Below are 17,863 nucleotides of genomic sequence, written 5' to 3'. Positions count from 1 at the left end.
TAATCAAGTGTTTAGCATGTTGTCACTGAGCTAACAAGCAGATTTACGCGTTATACAACAATGCTACGATTAAGAGAAAATCCTCCTGTATATTCCAGTGGTGATAGTTTTTATCTTGATCCATTCATTTGCTTAGAAACAAGGAGCTAAACACTAACCATTCCACGGTTAACCATTTCGCGGTTTGTAACATTTTGCGGTTTATCGTTTTACGATTTGTACCATTTCGTGGTCTATAACATATCGCTATATGGCTTTTCCTACGAGTTGCACTAAAAATTGTTGACTTTATCACTGATAAAACGTTTTATTTATGTATTTCGTCAAGCATAGGTAGACTACATACAATAATTACAATAATTTCTTACACGCTATGGATTACTTCTATGTGCTTTAGTCGTGTTTTAAGCTGCTTTTTGGACATACTAATGAATTCGCAATGTACATTATACTGACGCATCATACGGTTTATTGATCCGTTCTGAGCATAATGCGTTCTGCATGATTTTTCTCAACATAATTTTCTTGTTCTTAAATGCCGCGAGGGTGTGTAGACACTCAAAATAATCCAAACATAATTGTTACGTGAAAACATATGTACGTGGTTTTTTTTTCATCGCACTTTTCACGTAGCTCTTACGGGAATCGTAGGTGACGAGGAACGAACTAATGAATTAATGAAATTGTTTCACTTCACCGGAGAACTACGTAATAGCTAAGTGGATTTCCCGCTCTTCTTAACATGCTGTTTGCAGTAATTTTAATAGAATTAGGTATAGGAACAGTAGGTCTAGATTTGCGCTGTATTCTAAAATAGCATTATTTTTAAATAGAACAAGACAAAAATGTTATGTAAATTCCAACTTTTATTGAATCATCGGTAAACACTACATTTTGAATCAAGGTTCCTAGCTGGCTAGAAACCTAGAGTACAGCTGGGTATTGAAGTAGATGGCCATCACTTGTCCTTTTGCCCCATAGTCCTGTTTCGAAAAGAGAATGCCGCACGAAAATAGTAACATCTATAATATTTGTAAGCTTATTATTACACAAAATAAATGTTATTTCACGCCGAATTTTCACAATGGCACAAATGAAAGTATCTTAGTTCACCAACTACCTGTCGATGTTTATTTACAACTGACGCCATCTTTATAACACAAAATGAATCGAGAAATGAACACGACCGGAATGAATTGAACCGTGTGCCTAGTTTTCACGTAAGTTCGATAGGTTAACCGCTCTACGTGATTTTTCGCGTAGTAACAACGTTTGGATTATTTTGAGTGGAAGTTTAATTGAGAGAGAAGTGCAGCAGAGTCTACATAGTTCGAAATAATGTTGTTTATAAAGAGAATCATTGCGAGGCGTTGCTTAAGTGTTTCCAAGTTAATGAGCATGCAGCGTGCTTCATACGACGGAGATGGCAGTACAGTCCAATTCAATTTCCGAAAGGCGTATAAAAGGAATTGCTTCTGTACTGATTCTATGCGTTCTTCGTGTACGACATAGTGGAGATTCCATACTAGATGACAGTATTCCAGAATTGGTCTCACATATGTACTGTGCAAGCACCATATTCTGAACGATTAAGAAAATCCAATTTGAATAATTTAAATTATTAAGGAATTCAACAGCTGGGATATTGGTTTGTCTTGCCGTTGCATTTGTCTAATATCTAAATAAACGTATAGATTAAAATAAAACGTCCATCAATTATCAATTATTTAAAAAATTATGTGTTAGTCTGACGCATGCATGTTCCTAATTATGGACGCCATATACATCAATGGTCCTAATTATGAACACACATTGTTCCTTATTATAGACAGCAAACGAACTTTACGTATAATTGTACGCGAGGGAGCTAACGGGACGTAATAAAACACGGCGGACTACTTTTTCGAACTAAAAATGGACTGTATTAATTTACTTTGAATTTTACTTTTAGTGAGCACTCCTTTTACGACCGATTGGTCAGACGACTGTACTTTTTTATTTCTCTTAGCGGAAAAGGAAGTGGAGTAATGTTGGCAGCGCGCGACTGTGATGATGACGTTTGCGCTGCAAGGGATGTGCACGAAGTCTACACAGCGTGTAGGGATGGTCTGCACGCGAACATCCACCCGGCCCTTGAGGCGGATGCCTCAATCCATAGGAAGCGGAACCAGCTTGTGCACCGCTCGCTGATACTCGTTCTGTCCACGTCGTACAGTAACTGTGCGTACAACACCGTACTGATCCGGATGGGTAGCGACAATTCTGGCGAGTTCCCATGCCGCTGGCGATGTGTTCTCATTTTTGATTAGGACCAACTGCCCCGAACTCAGGTTCTGCTGCACTAATTGCCACTTGTTACGAGGTTGAAGTGTGGCAACATATTCGTTCCTCCATCGTGCCCAAATATCGTCCACGTGTCGTTGTACACGTTGCCATCTGTTCAGACGACCCTCCTGGATGTGGTTGATGTTCGGCTCGGGAAGCAAATTTAGCGGTTGGTTGATGATGAAGTGCCCTGGCGTTAGGGCCTCGTATGAGTCGACCGATGTTGATAGCTGGCATAACGGACGCGAATTCAAACACGCCTCAATTTGCGTCAAGGCGGTTGAAAGCTCCTCGTATGTAAGTGTTGTGTTTCCAAGCACGGCTCGGAGATGCTTCTTAAAACTTTTCACAGCGGCCTCCCAGATTCCCCCCATGTGGGGAGCGGATGGAGTGATGAACTTCCATTTTATTTTCAGGTCCGAGAGGTATCGACTCACTGCTTGGTTGAATTCCGGTGATTGCAGATGTTCACGGATGGCACGATCAGCACCCACGAAATTTGTTCCGTGGTCAGACCAGATTTCGCTACAAAGACCACGACGACCACAGAAGCGTTTCAAGGCGGCCAAAAATGCATTTGTCGAAAGATCGGAGACCGCTTCCAAATGTATTGCCTTTGTTGCAAGGCAAACGAAGACAGCGACGTAACCCTTAATAGTCTTTGCCGTTCGAAGGTTAGATGAGCGCAGCAGGATTGGGCCTGCATAGTCGACACCACAGTGCACGAAAGGACGGGCTGGAGTTGTGCGGACAGAAGGTAGACTTCCCATCAGTTGGGTGGCAGTTTTCCCTTTCAACCGACAGCAGCACGTGCAGCTCGCCACAGAGCTACGCACCACCGTTTGGCAACCAACGATCCAGTATCTCTGGTTGAGCGTTGCAATCATCAAAGTTGGCCCTGCGTGCAAATTTCGAAGATGAGTTTCTGTCAGAAGCAACTTGGTGTACTGGTGCTCCTTCGGGATAATAACCGGATGGCGAACGTCGAACGGTTGGCTGGAATTGTGAAGGCGACCACCAACTCGCAGAGTGCCATCAGCATCGATGAAAGGAAACAAACTTTTCAGTTTGCTATTGCCTGGAAGCGGATCGTTCTTGACCAGACAATCGATTTCCTTCTTGAAGCAGTCGTGTTGAGCAGCTCTTGCCAACTGCAAAAAGGCGTCGTTGATTTCCTTCGGTGTTAGCGGTCCTTCCAGTCGGGCCGCACCACGTTGACGAGCCAAACCATTGTGACATAGGCGATTGATCCAGCACAAGATGCGCCGAATACGAGTCAAATCGGAGAAACGATTGAGCAGAAACGTCAGTGTTTCGTGACCACCCCTGGAAGGCGGCGTGGCATTAGCAAACAAGCAGGTCACCGATGTTCGCTGTTCAAGCAATTCTTCCTCCTCAATTAAACGACCTGGTTGGGTAGGCCATTTGTCTTCCGTTTCTGAGAGCCAGCCGGGGCCCCTCCACCACAGGGGATGCATCAAGAGTTCCAAAGGTGTGATGCCACGTGATGCGCAGTCAGCTGGATTATCTCTTGATGACACGTGTCGCCAGTGGTTCCTCGGGAGATGTTGCAAAATCTTCGATGTTCGATTGGCCACGAAAGTCTTCCACTTCCTTGGCACCGAAGAAAGCCAGTGCAGAACGATTTCAGAATCGCTCCACGCAAATATTTTTACTTCTAGGTGTGAAAACGACTCCAGTACCTTGACCATCAACTCGACGAGTAGCTCGGCCGCCATCAGCTCAAGACGTGGCAGCGATATTTGGAGTATGGGAGCCACCCTAGTCTTGGCCACCACAAGGTTCGTTTCGATTCTTCCTTCTTGGTCCACGGTACGCACGTAGACGACAGCAGCGTATGCAGCTTCAGAAGCGTCGGCGAATCCGTGGAGTTGTAGCTTACTTCCAGAGTGCGGAATCCATCTTCTGATTCGGATTCTCTCGATATGGTGCAGTGTCTCCTTCAAAGCTATCCACTCTTCCAGGATGAAAGCAGGAAGTGGATCGTCCCAACTCAAGTCGTAGAGCCATAGATGTTGGAACAGTATTTTCATTCGGATGACAATCGGTGCGATCCACCCGAATGGATCGAAGAACTTCGACGAATCGGATAACAGCTGACGTTTGGTATTTGTGCTATCGATGTCGAACGTGAGTTTGAAGGAGAACGAGTCTTCTTGCGGGTTCCATCTGATCCCCAAAGCTTTGACGGAATCATCTTCTTGGGGTAACTTCAAGTGGATGGGATCATCCTGTACCGCATCAACTTCCAATATCTGCGGATCGTTGGAGCTCCACTTGCGCAGAACGAAGCCCCCATCGTTGAGTACTTGAACGATGTCGTTGCGAAGAAACTTGGCTTCCTCGATGGAATCCGCCCCAGAGAGCAGATCGTCCACGTAGAAATTTTTCGGAATCCGCTCTGCCGCCATCGGATGAGTTTCCTTGTTATCAGCTGCTACCTGTTGTAGGGTCGCCACAGCTTGGTACGCCGCGCTCGCCGTACCGTAGGTGACGGTCAGCAAACGATAATGTTCCAGAGGTTGCTCAGGATGGTTGCGCCACACTATTCGCTGGAAATCGGCGTCCTCCTTGGCGACAAGAACTTGCCGATACATCTTTTCAATGTCGGCACAGAAGGCAATCTTGTAGGTGCGCCAGCGGGTGAAAACGTTGAAGAGCGATTCGTTCACGTTCGGTCCCACTAGCAGGCGATCATTCAGTGACACCCCGGAAGCACTCTTGCTTGAGGCGTCGAAAACGACGCGAAGTTTCGTCGTTTCGCTGTCCACTTTCCACACACCATGATGCGGAAGGTAGAAGGATTTTTCCGGTGCGACCGCCACCTCGCATGGCGGTATCTTCTCCATGTGACCGAGAGCCTCGTACTCAGTCATGAACTTCTGGTAGTGCTGTTGTAATTCTGGATCGATGCTGAATTTTCTCTCCATGGCCTTGAACCGCCGGATGGCAGCGGTAGCTGATTCGCCCTTCGATAGTTCCGGCTTGGAACTATCGAAGGGTAGGCGAACTGTATATCGTCCAGTTTCATTCCGAGAGAGGGTGGAGTGAAAATGCTCAACAGCGCGCAGCTCGTCCGGGGTAAGCTGCTTGGATTTAGGCACTTCTTCCACCTCCCAGAATTTCCGGAGCGTTCGATCCAGATTCATGGTTGCTGTTAGTCCGAGCATCGCACGACCTTCGGTGACATGCGACGTGTTGAAATGACCACCAACCAGGTAGCCGAAGACGGAATTTTGCGCAATGGGTATGCCTCGACCGTCGAACAGCTTGCCCGGTTCTAGAATGGAAAAGAAGGCTTCTATTCCCAATAAAAGGTCGATCTTACCACACTTGTTGTAGGTTGGGTCTGCGAGTGATGCCTCGTCCAAGGCACCAGTGTCGATGTCAAAATGTTGACTTGGTTGATCCGGAACCAGATGATTCAGAATCAAGGCTTCCACCACGATGACGATACGATCGTCGAATCGCGATGAGATCTGTAGTGTGACCGCTCCTGTTGTCTTGCTGGGCTTCCCGTCGGTGATGCCACTCACGAGAATGTTGGCGTTGCGCCTTTCCAGGCCAAGACGATCGAAGGCTGGTTTGCTGATGAGCGAATTCATACAGGCAGAGTCCACTATTGCCCGTACTTCGTGGAAGACGTTATTCTTCCCCAACACTTTAACGACAGCCGTAGGCAGCAAACTGAGGAAGTTCACTGGACAGCTGGTTTTGAGATCCGCAACATATGATGCCACAGAATCCGCATGTTCGGCTTCACCTGAATGTTGCTGATTTGCTGCTGCTGGTCCTTCGCGGGGCTGGCCGGAATCGGAAGCAGAGTTGTCACCACTTGTGCAAAGCAGTGAGTGATGTTTTTTCTTGCATTGTTTGCACACCACTGCAGACGTGCAGTTCTTCACACTATGGGTCACTTTAAGGCAATTGAAGCAGAGCTTGGCTCGTTGCACAAAATCTCGTCGGTCATTCGCTGCCATCCTTTTGAAGCTGGCACACTGGTATATGGTGTGAGCCTCAGAGCACTGCGGGCAAGGCTGCTGAGTGCTTGCAAGGAAGCTTTGAATCTGCTTACCGGGTTTCGTGCTTTGGTCCACTCTTCGATCCTGCTCCATCTTCGTTGCGGTGTCGGCCCCCTTCTTGGAAAAGGACGCGCAAGTTTCCAAGGCATCGCATCGTCGCTCAAGGAACGTGATGAAATCTTGGAAGCTAGGATTCTCCTCGTCGACTAGCTTTTGTGCCCACAACGAACGGGTTTCTCGGTCGAGTTTCTCCAACAGCAAATGAATCAGCCATGGGTCACGGGATTCGTATTGCTCTCCCAGAGCCTTGAGCTGCCGCACTACTTCATCCGACGTTGAAACGAGCTTTCGAAGTCCAATGAGCGTTGGCGCATTAACCGGCGGCTGGTCCACAAATTCCTTGACAAGTGCCGCGACGGTGTACTTCTTCTTGTCGTAAAACTCGTTCAGCCTTTCCCATACTTCCACATAGTTGGCGTCGGTGATAGTGAAGGAACTAACCAACTTTTTCGCTTCTCCATCCAAGTGGGAAAGCAGGTACTGCAGCTTCACGGAGTTTTTGATGTTTTTCGAATGAATGCAGCTTTCGAAAAGATCCTTGAAGGAGGTCCAGTGTTTCCGGTCGCCTTTGAAGACCGGGAGGGCAATCGTTGGCAAGCGTACTTCGAGTGGAACTTGGCCTCCGGACGTTTGAGCGTCAGCAACCGGATGGGAAAGACTCACGGAACCGATTTGGCCAGCCAACTGCGACATGTTGTTCGAAGCTGCAGCCTGGGACGTCATTAGGATTCGCTGCGAATCCAGAAGCAACCTGATTGCCTCTCGTAGATCATCCGCTGGTTCGACGATTGTTCCTTCACTGCTTCCGTGGGGGTTATGTTCCTCGAGCAGCTTCATGTAGCGCCCTTTCACTTGGTAGTATAACTCCTCGAATTCCAACCGGTGGTTGAAAATCGAGCTGATTTCACCAATCGCTTCAGTTTGATCTTCGATTTCACTTTGCACCTTATCAAACTGTTCACAAAGCTCGGAAAGTTTGTGCATGCGCTCCTGCACTTCGCCGACAGGAGGCTTCCGTTTTTCCACCGCACTCACGTTACTCAGCTCCCACTTCATGCGCTCAAAAAGCACATTGCGGCGTTTCCGAATCGCTTCCATAGCGGTTTCGCGAAATATCCGGCGATGAAGGTCCAAAATGTACGCGAGGGAGCTAACGGGACGTAATAAAACACGGCGGACTACTTTTTCGAACTAAAAATGGACTGTATTAATTTACTTTGAATTTTACTTTTAGTGAGCACTCCTTTTACGACCGATTGGTCAGACGACTGTACTTTTTTATTTCTCTTAGCGGAAAAGGAAGTGGAGTAATGTTGGCAGCGCGCGACTGTGATGATGACGTTTGCGCTGCAAGGGATGTGCACGAAGTCTACACAGCGTGTAGGGATGGTCTGCACGCGAACATATAATATTTGTTGAAAAAACAATTTAATCATGTAAGGTAACGCGGGGCAAGTGAGAATACGGGGTAAGTGGGGCGTTTCGTCATAGCTCAACTAGGAAAAGTTTTTCATGGGGGTATTCTTCTAGAAAGTTGAAGATACAATGACAAGGAATGTATTTAGTACTAAACATATTGTTATTTTTATTACCATGTGGTTCATGTAACAGTTGTCAGTTCAGCGCCATTTTCAACTTGCATGACAAATTGTGACACGTTCCACGTCTTGCATTGACTCGCAAAAAATAAATGTGTTTTAAATCGAATTTCCATCAGTATGCTATAATTTTGAGTATTATTACAAGCTGCTAACGATAAACCAGTATTTTGTTTTCATTTCATATGAAATTTTCGATGGTCTATCTTACCCCAGAATATATTTGTACCTGGGGTAAGTGGGACCTATCAAAACAAAAACCAGAATCAAAACTTTTCGTACACGTTTCATACATTCTCCTAGAGAGTAGCACTAAAACATTCAAACAAATGATTTTTATCAAAAAAGATCAACCTCAAATTACGTAATTGCATAGGAGAGAGAAGAAAAGTGTTATTATTCTTTATTTTTAAATTTATTTTTTATTTTTGAAATACGACTTCAAAATTGAACAAACACACAGCTGAAATTTGAAATGCATCATGAGAACGATTACTTTTCTATTTTATTTGAACTTGATTTGTTATTTCTACCAAATTAAGTAGAGATGGAAAACAATTCCACCCCATAAGGTGGTTTTCTGCCATGCATATAAATAATAACAAAACATATTTATAATTTCGTCAATTATTGATTGTTTATGTTCTACATTTTAATTAACAACTTATAAATGATATATTTTGAACATGTTTAATTCCTCTTTACGCTTTTATTGAGGAATTTTCAGTTAATATTAAATGTGAGGTGACATACTATTAAATAAAGGGTTTCTTCCTAAAACGTAACGTATTTTATGGTTGCTCCCTTATGTACATCAAATAAGTACTTAAAATTAAAAATCTATGACTTATCAATCCTATTATTGTAATGGTTGACTTACTGATGTGGATTGACGCATGAAACTGGATGTGTCCCACTTGCCCCGCTTAGCGAGGCAAGTGGGACCATTGGCTCATTCTAAACCTTTCTTCCAAGGTTTTCACAATTTCGAAATTATTCGATTAGTTTTATGTACACACCAGCAAATATGTTGCCAAAACGTGATTGTGTTGTTGGATTTGAAAAATATTGACATTTGGAAATTTGATTGAACAATTTGTTTGAACTATCGTTTTTTTCGTTCCCACTTGCCCCGCGGTACCTTATTTTAGTTTTGAAATGTTACAATGAATCATGTTTCGAAGTTAAAGTTTACTATTTTTGATGTAAAAACAATTAATGTTCAACATAAAGAACAGACTGTTCAGAATAAGGCGCTGTCTTTAATATGGTACTGGCACGGTAATATACGATGTTTAATGAGTCTTGAAAATAGTCACTGTACCTCTTATTGAAGCCAAACATGCTGTGAGCTTTGTTTATTATAGAATTATAAAGTTCTACGGAAGTGAGTTTTGAGCCTCATCGGTGATTTTGCCTTCTTTTGAACCCAGGCTGTTCTTCGAATTACACTGTTAAAATCCCGGTACAAAATGCGAAATGGTAGTGATCGCAAAATGACATACCGCCAAATGGTACTAATAGCGAAAAGTCGTACCACGGAATGGAAAACAGCGAAGTGGATTACCGCAAAATGTTATACAATAAATATAACTTCATATTTGATCATATGGTCATTGTTCTACAAGTATGTTTATCTCAAAAAGTATAATTAAAGTCCCTCTCTAAACAACAACAACATCAAAAAGTATAAGAGATTGAAAAATTGTGTGTCAAATAAAGTTGATTCAAATTGCCACTTTTACAGCTTTGTCGAAGACACCATAACTATGTCTATCTCACTGTTAGGTGGATTGATCAGCGCACTAAATCTACAACACAAAATACTGGGTGCACTAAGCATTCAAAACCTAAATTATTTAAACTAATGGAATTATCGATCATTTCCAGGTTGCCGTGCCACCGTCCTTCTTCTTCCGAACAAAACCCTTGTGGTCAATCGAGAGCTGATGCATACCCACGGTTTCCCGTTGGTAATGGACAACATGATGAATTCGTCTTCACTGTCGCTCCGAAATCCGACCAGGGAGAGCAAAATAGACGACGACGTTCAACTGATTGCTCCGCCAGACCCGCTGTGTCTGGACATGGAACCGTCTTCTTCAGCATCATCTTCATCATCATCAGCACATCATCTGCCGAAGTTCATCATTCATCATGGCTATCATTACAAATTTGTTTCTACGAACGCGAACGACCGGATGGCCTTCTGGCGTTGTTCAAATTTTGAGGCTAAGATGAATTGCCAGGCGACACTCTACACGACGCTGGCTGGACAAGTGATACGTACTAACAATATGATGCACAACCACAAAACAGAAGACTACCACAACAGCTCGGCCAACAACAGTTTGGCTCGGCGAAAAACGATGATCGGCTCGCGGGATTACAAGATCGTCAAGAACTGGAAGAACCGCGATGTGTTGGTGTTCCAGCAGTGTCGATACTTCCTGCACTACGTCCGGAAAGATGGTCGCAAAGTGTGGCGCTGTTCGGCGATCCGGAGTTGCCACGCAGCAGTTTACCTGGGGGCGGATGGACGAGTGGACCAAGTCAAGGGCGAACACGTACATGACATTCGACCGGAGGGTGAACCCCGGCGGAGACGACCCAGAAAACCTCGATTGGAATTGTTGCCACCACAAGCCGTTCCAACTGGCAATCACCACCGCCATATGGGTGGCAATGGAATGCCCCATCCGGGAGGAAACGGCAGCGAATGGATCGATTACAGTGACTATGGTATGCAGATGAGTGGAAGCAGCAACGACAACAACTCGTTGTGGGATAACTTTAACCCACACCAAATAGCAACCATGGGAGGTGGAGGGCCGCCAGTAGGGGACAATGGAGAGAACTTTGACTTTAGCTACCATTCGGTGTTCGGCAATCAATCCAGCTTTGGTGATAGCTACGGAATGGACGCAGACGACGAGCCGCTTCCACTAGAACCGGATGTGAGCTTCCAGGAGAATGATGACAACTACGATACCTTGGAAAACCATCAAGATCTCGAACCAGTGGTACAGATGGTTGAGTGAACATTTTTTCATTATATTTCGATTAAGGTTATAGAGTGATAAATAAATATATTTGATCCTTTTTTTAGCAAACAAAAGTTAGATGGTAAAGCGAATCATCCGCAAAATTACCTGAAAATAACGTTGTTTATTTTAGTTCCCCATTTTATTAGGACTGTTATATCAAGAATATTCATCTGCACACCAAGAGCAAAAGTATTGTTTATTATTTTTATTTTGTAAACCACTATTTAATACAGTTTATAAACCAATTGTGAGATAGACAAATATGGAAAATAAAATGCTCGAAAAAGAACAGAATGTTTAGTAAAAAAATCCTTTATTCAATGCCACTTCACATGAGAGTACTTGGCCAGTTGGGAAATGTGCTGATTCTGATGTAAAGAGTAAAGATAAAGAAAATTTCCACACTATTCGAGTGGACGATTTGTAGAGCGGTTGAAAAGGGAAAAATACTATTTCTATTATAGGTATACCTATATTTTATTAGTTTATAGAATCGCAAACATTTATCAATTTTATTATTTACACCAACAAACTCACAGAAGCCACCACTCGACGTAAAAAATAGATAAGCCAGCACCCTACTAAAAGTAAATCTTTTAAGGACAAATGCAATTTTACATGCCCTTTCCAATGTTTAAGTACTACATCAACATGATGCAAATATATTAATAAAAATTATATATGGTATTTATTATTAGCTAGATAAACATTTTATTTATTAATCATATCACAATCTTTTTTTTTTTCAACTAATCTTAGGAACTAACTGAAATCATGGTGATTTTAACTGAAACATTGGCATTGGTGGAAAGAATGATCGTTAAGCCTTCAGGAATGTCTAATAAAGCTAGACCATGCGGCATGTCTGGCTGGGTACGCAAATAATCGCGCACTAATCTTATCGGCAGCACTACGCCCATTCTTAAAACTATCATGGAATTTCAAAACAAATTACTATGTTTATACATTCCACCACTGTTATCGGTATCTTGGTATCGAATGGACTGTACAACTTTCCGGGGTTCGGGTTCGCGAATCTGGCGGAAAATCGACGGGAATATCTTTCCTTAGCCAAGCAAATGAAACGCGTATTGGTTCTCTTGACTATGGAGTATAACTGAATTTTATTGTAATACATTGATCGAAATCACACGTGTATGTGTTTGTATGGAATCGCTGTATGGACGAATTCCTTGTCAAATCGGTCAATCACAGAACTCGACCATCTTCGATTTGCAGTAAATTTTGCACATGTTTTCGGTATGGCACAATAAGCGTTTTTCATAGAAAAATCGATCATTTTGACTCGAGAATAACTTTTGAAAATGGCCTATAAATTTTTGCATGCAACTTATTTGCAAAATTCTAACTCCGAAACTGTTGATTTTAGAGAAAAATGTTCTATGAATAAGTTGGCCTCTCAAATCCCGCCAAAATGAGGGCTTCTCGGCGGTGTGAATGACCACTCGATTCCTTTGCTGGTACAATAATTGGTGATCTTTCCAGTTGTGCACTGGTCTTGAAACAGCTTCCAAAGGTCATGCAATTCAGTTTTTGATCCGACAAAGTTTGTCGCGATATCAGAGCGCATCGATTTAGGATTAGGAGGCATCCATTTATTACGTAACGCTAAGATTGAAAATTTTAACCCCTCCCCCCCATACGTAACACTTTATGTATGCTTTTTTTATTTTTGTATGAGCCGTAACGCTTGAGCTTACTTCCCCCCTCCCCCTAAAGCTTTACGTAATTTGTGGACGGAATATAAGGCACAAGTGAGGAGGCGTCCGGAATAAGAATCATAAAAAGGCCACAGGTTTCTATTTAGGGGGACACGGGGCAGTATGGACACCCTAAGGTATTTGCCTATTTTGACTGTAAAAACATGAATATCATACTGTTTTTTATGTGCAGTCTGCTTTTTAAAGCTCTTGAGCATTTGTTAAACATGGTTACATAATCAGGAAAAAAATATTTTGTTTTCAAAAAAAGGTTTAAAAAAAGCTTATATTTGGTAGTCGCCATCAAGCTAGCGGGGCAAAGTGGACACCCCCATGGGGCAGTATGGACACCTCAATGTTTATAGGAAAATTGTCCTGCGATCGTTCTCAAAACCTCGGAAAATGAAGTACATATTCAGGAAACCGTAGTGACAGGTCACTGTGCCACTGAAAATATGATTAAAATCAATTTACGACATTTTTCGTAGAAATGCTTTCAATATTGCTTCCAGATTAGTTTTAATCAAGAATTGACGATTTTCAACCGATTTGTGGTTCCACTTCATAATTATTGCATTGAATGCTGAATATTTTTGGATAATTTTGTGTTTGAAGTTATATTTCTTCCTCTTTGAAGTGCCAGCTCTACTTTGCCACCCGATGTCCATATCGCCCCAACAGTATAAGATATTTCCATATAAGTTTTTCAATGTCTTAAAGTACCAGAAAAAAATCTACTATATTTTTGAATAATACATAAATAATTGAAGATTCAATCAAGAGCTACATTATCGGTCAACTTGCAGTCATTTGCTTCTGAAACCTTATTTAGTGAGGTGTGAATGTTATAATTTTCGAACCAAATAAAATCATGCTCAATTTTTCGATTTAAAATCAATGTTTTGAACATTTTTTTTTGAAATTTTAGTGGATAGTTTACTCTTCCGATAGGCAACTGAAATATTGTTTGCATTGAAAGTGTAAAAGTATTCGCCTATGCAAAGATACACGGGGTGTCCATTCTGCCCCCGGTACCCTATTTAAAATTATTCATGTTGCGGAATCAAAATCATCACTCACCATTCGATGGATTAGTGTTTTTAGGGCTCGATAATACGGAGGAATTATACAGAATGATTCATTTTATATGCTTCTTTCGTTTCGCGCTTCCAATGCCGTCGTCAGGGGATTGAACGACTCCGGAAGTCCCCGCAGTATCAGCGCCACCTTGAGGCACTCTTGCATCTCAAAACCGGAATTTTCGAGACGCGCATACTGCTTCTCAATTACCGTCAGGTAGGCCTCCATATTGTCACCTACCTTGAAATTCTGGTTCGTGAGTTGAAGGAGTAGGGTCACTCGTTGCCCCAACGTGATCCTCTCGTGATGAGCTTTCAGAGCCGCCCACGTGTCCTTCGCCGTCGTCTTGTCACGAATCAGCGCGTATTGGCTCTCATCCACCATCAAGTGAATCGTGGCCAACGTCCTCCGCAACAACACTTTCACGGAGAACGGCCATGCTTGGTGGTTCGAATTATTCAATTTCACAATTTTCGGCCACTCCATCGCTTCGTGAAAAAACAGCATCCTCTTCACGCTTCAATTTTCCGATCAGGAGCTTCACATTGGGCCCATAACCTATTGGAGATTCAAGCCGCAGGGAAAAGACTTTTCCGGGAAAAGATAACTTGACACGTGTTCTAACTGATGGTCGAACTAGGGTAAGTGTTCCCTTAGTTGTGGGTGTTCCTATAGTTGCGGTAGTGCCGTTTGACTGATTTTATTACATTAACCACAGAACCGACACTGCCAATCGATGTATTGGCTTGTTGATTCACGGAATAGTTGAAAAGAGCGTTGAAATTGCTTTAAAACTGATGAAATATCACTAAAATTGCTAAAACTTTACTTGCTTGTACCAATAGTTGCGGTAAAGTGTTCCTATAGTGGAGGATCCCATAAGAAATCAACGGATACCGCAACTATAGGAACACAAATTAAAAATATACCGCAACTAAAGGAACAGTATACCAATAGTGGAGGTATTATTTTTCACTGACATGCCGTGGATTTCTGCGATGAAATCCTTTTTCTCATTAAAGCGAAGTAGGCCATCATTGAAAATTGTACACGTCGTTGATGATTGTTGCTAATTCATCTTACGATTCCGAATCAAAGAAAATCAGTTGGTTTTGCACTGACACAGCTGAAAAAGTATCAGCATACTTTATGCATATTAGCGCGTACAGTGATACTTTTTCAAGTCAGTATAAACTTATCAAGACTGAGTTTTATCACTTTGAAATGCGAGCTGAAAAGTAATCATTGTTGCCAAAACGAATGACGGGCTACTTAGCCTTAAGTCAACGGTCGTTACTTCCCGTTACAACATTAACATGTACATAAATTGCGCAACTTGAATTTGGGCGTTTAAATGAAGTTCAATCGTGCTTAGTACCTCCACTATTGGTACATTTACCCTACTGATGAAAATTTTGTTTCAGACTCCTATGCTACAAGGGTGGTTGCTATGGAAGTTACATAGCAACGCAATGATGTTGAATATATCAATGATTGCTTTGGTGTTGATATATTTTATAGAGCTATACTTCACTGAGGCCTTAAGTTTCCGTATAATGAATCAAAACGGTAGAAACGCATCCGTCGTCAGTTCGGAAACCAATTCTAGGTGAATGGCCCGAGTCTGTAGACAAACGAACAAGCTGACATAAGCCTTCGTAGGCTGGGGTTTGCGGGCACTCGATGATGATTTGATCCAGAATGGTCCGGCGTGACCCACACCGGTGTTCAAGAAAGCAGGAGCTGGCTGTATGCGGTAGGATGGAAGGTCGCCCATTATTTGTGTAGTCTTCAAAGGGTTCAAACATACTTCATTCATTCAGTGGCCAGTATCGTTGTCGCACAATAGGGTCCTAAAGGCCTGTACCAATTTTAGTGCCAAACGCTTAAGTTTAGGACAAAAACACATCTTTACTTAATTTTTCAATGTTTTTCTTTTGTTTGAGTTCAAAAAAACATTTTTTTTTAGATTTTGTCACACTCCTTGGCTTAAACTTAAATTGTGGGTCGACACGAATGCCACATTAATGGTAAAGTGTCGCTAATAAATAATAATAATAATAATAATTAAATTGTGGGTGTATTTTGCTTCCGTGTCCCTTCCGAAATGTCAGATAGGAACAACCCCCGTGTTAAAACTAAAAGCCCTGTGGTGTTTTTGTCGATTGAGCGAACGTCAAACATGATCAAAAGTGTCAAGGTTCATGTATGGCCCCAATTTTTAAAATAAAGTTTAAATATGATACAGCCGTCATTTGAGCAGGAAAAATTGCTAAAATAGTTGCAGTAACATGCACTTTCGTGTCATTATTAAAATTAAAAACAAGATTTCATTCAACATTTTAGGACCCAATTGCGAGCAAACCCTTCTGCCCAATGTGTAGGTTTTCAATATGCAGATGTCGGACAAGCGCTTTAGTGATTGGGTGCTTCGTTGGTAATAACATCTGGTGCCGGTTATCACACGGTATGAAGGCTCGCTTGATACGGCCCCACTCGCAGAACGCTGTCTTCTGGGTCCGAAAACGGTTTCAACCCGTTGAGTCGATGCTTGATGTCTGAACTATCCGTCAATGCGCGTATTTCCGGCTGGAACGCTTCGCGTTGAACCAATCGTACTATTAGTAATGTTGCTCGTTGTGTTTCATCAACGAATAGCGGACCTTTTGTCAGCTCTCTTTTCTTGGACATGATGTATTTCACAAATCGCACAAAGTAGGCCAAGTAACGCACAACCTTAAGGTGATTATAAAACGAAGCCAAACTTTGAATTTTCAAGTGCACACGACTAGAGAATCTGACAACAGTTTGCGTTGAAAATCAATCAAATTACTTGCTTGCTGGTGCTGACCAATGGGATAACTTTTCAACGCGGAGCGCTGTTTGGTTCTCAAGTCTTGTGCTCTTGAAAATTTGAGGTGTGGCTTTGTTCTATAATCACCTTAAAGCTAAGTATGCTGTTCATCTCAAGAAAAGTAAAAACTTCTGCGGAAAGAAATGGCCCTGAAATTTTCTACAGTAAGCCCCATTTGAATTGAGATTTCTTTTCAACTGCATACTGCGATCAAAGAAAAATGCTTTTCTTGAGCATTTCTTGCAAGAAATTTCCCACGCATTGAGATAGGCGGTTACTTTTCTGTTGAAGCGCATACCTCCTATAACGAAGCAGCTCAATTTGTCAAAAATCGTCATTCGTTCATCACCAGCAGTCGTAACCAGCACTACTCCGGCTCGCATTTCTGGCAGGTCTTAATCCGGAATCTCGGCTTCCTCCACGATTTCGACGATTGGGTTGCTAAATGACGGTGGTCCGATCCACCACGTCTTAGATCCGACCAGTTTTTTAGGCTGTTCTCCCCGGGATATCAGGTCGGCCGGGTTCTCATGAATCGAAATGCATTTCGGATCAAGTTTCTGGATTTCAATGACCCGATTCGAAACGTAAGTATTCAACTGGTCTGGCAGTTCTTTGATTCACGCCAGTACAATTTAGAAAGGTGAAGGTAGAAATCCTTTATAAGAGAGATTCGCGGAAGCTGATATTTCTGTCAAAGTGTGAGCCAATCGAGCAGCGAGAGCTGTCAAAGTGTGAGCCAAACGAACATGCGTTATGTTTGTTTTGAACTTTTCTTGAGGAGTAATGTTATCCGCTTGAAATTATTTCGGTAAAAGTAATTTTGCATGAAACAAAAAAATGAAATATTTTTCTTTTTTAAATTTTTGTCAATGCGATTTTTGTTGTTGATTTTTTGGGCTGTTTATTAGTTTGAATATGTAGCTCAAAGATCTATAACAAAACAAAATATTGTTTTAGCGATGAGGAAGTCATGTCCGTGTTACAATATTGTTCTCGACGCCGAGCAAAATCAGCACTTCTGGTCTGTTGCCAAATCTTTCCATTTTACTTCCGCTTATCTCTCTATAAAGGATCACTAGTGGAAGCAGCACTACGATGAACACCTCAATGGCACGGAGAACACAGGCACCGA

At 42.4% G+C, this 17,863-nt stretch overlaps 1 protein-coding gene across 1 annotated transcript in view; it reads left to right on the top strand.

Annotated features, from left to right (window-relative positions):
* Window positions 1-11,751, top strand: part of LOC5578978 — a 43,655-nt gene extending 31,904 nt beyond the window's left edge. The window contains exon 4 of the mRNA XM_021857296.1: window positions 9,917-11,751. Coding sequence (XP_021712988.1) covers window positions 9,917-11,067 — 1,151 coding nt within the window. The 3' untranslated portion in view covers window positions 11,068-11,751. The remainder of the gene's footprint in view (window positions 1-9,916) is intronic.
* Window positions 11,752-17,863: the final 6,112 nt, after the last annotated feature.

This window comes from Aedes aegypti, chromosome 1, assembly GCF_002204515.2.
Source record: "Aedes aegypti strain LVP_AGWG chromosome 1, AaegL5.0 Primary Assembly, whole genome shotgun sequence".
NCBI classification, from domain to species: Eukaryota; Metazoa; Arthropoda; class Insecta; order Diptera; family Culicidae; genus Aedes; species Aedes aegypti.
This window is presented reverse-complemented; position numbering and strand designations above follow the sequence as displayed.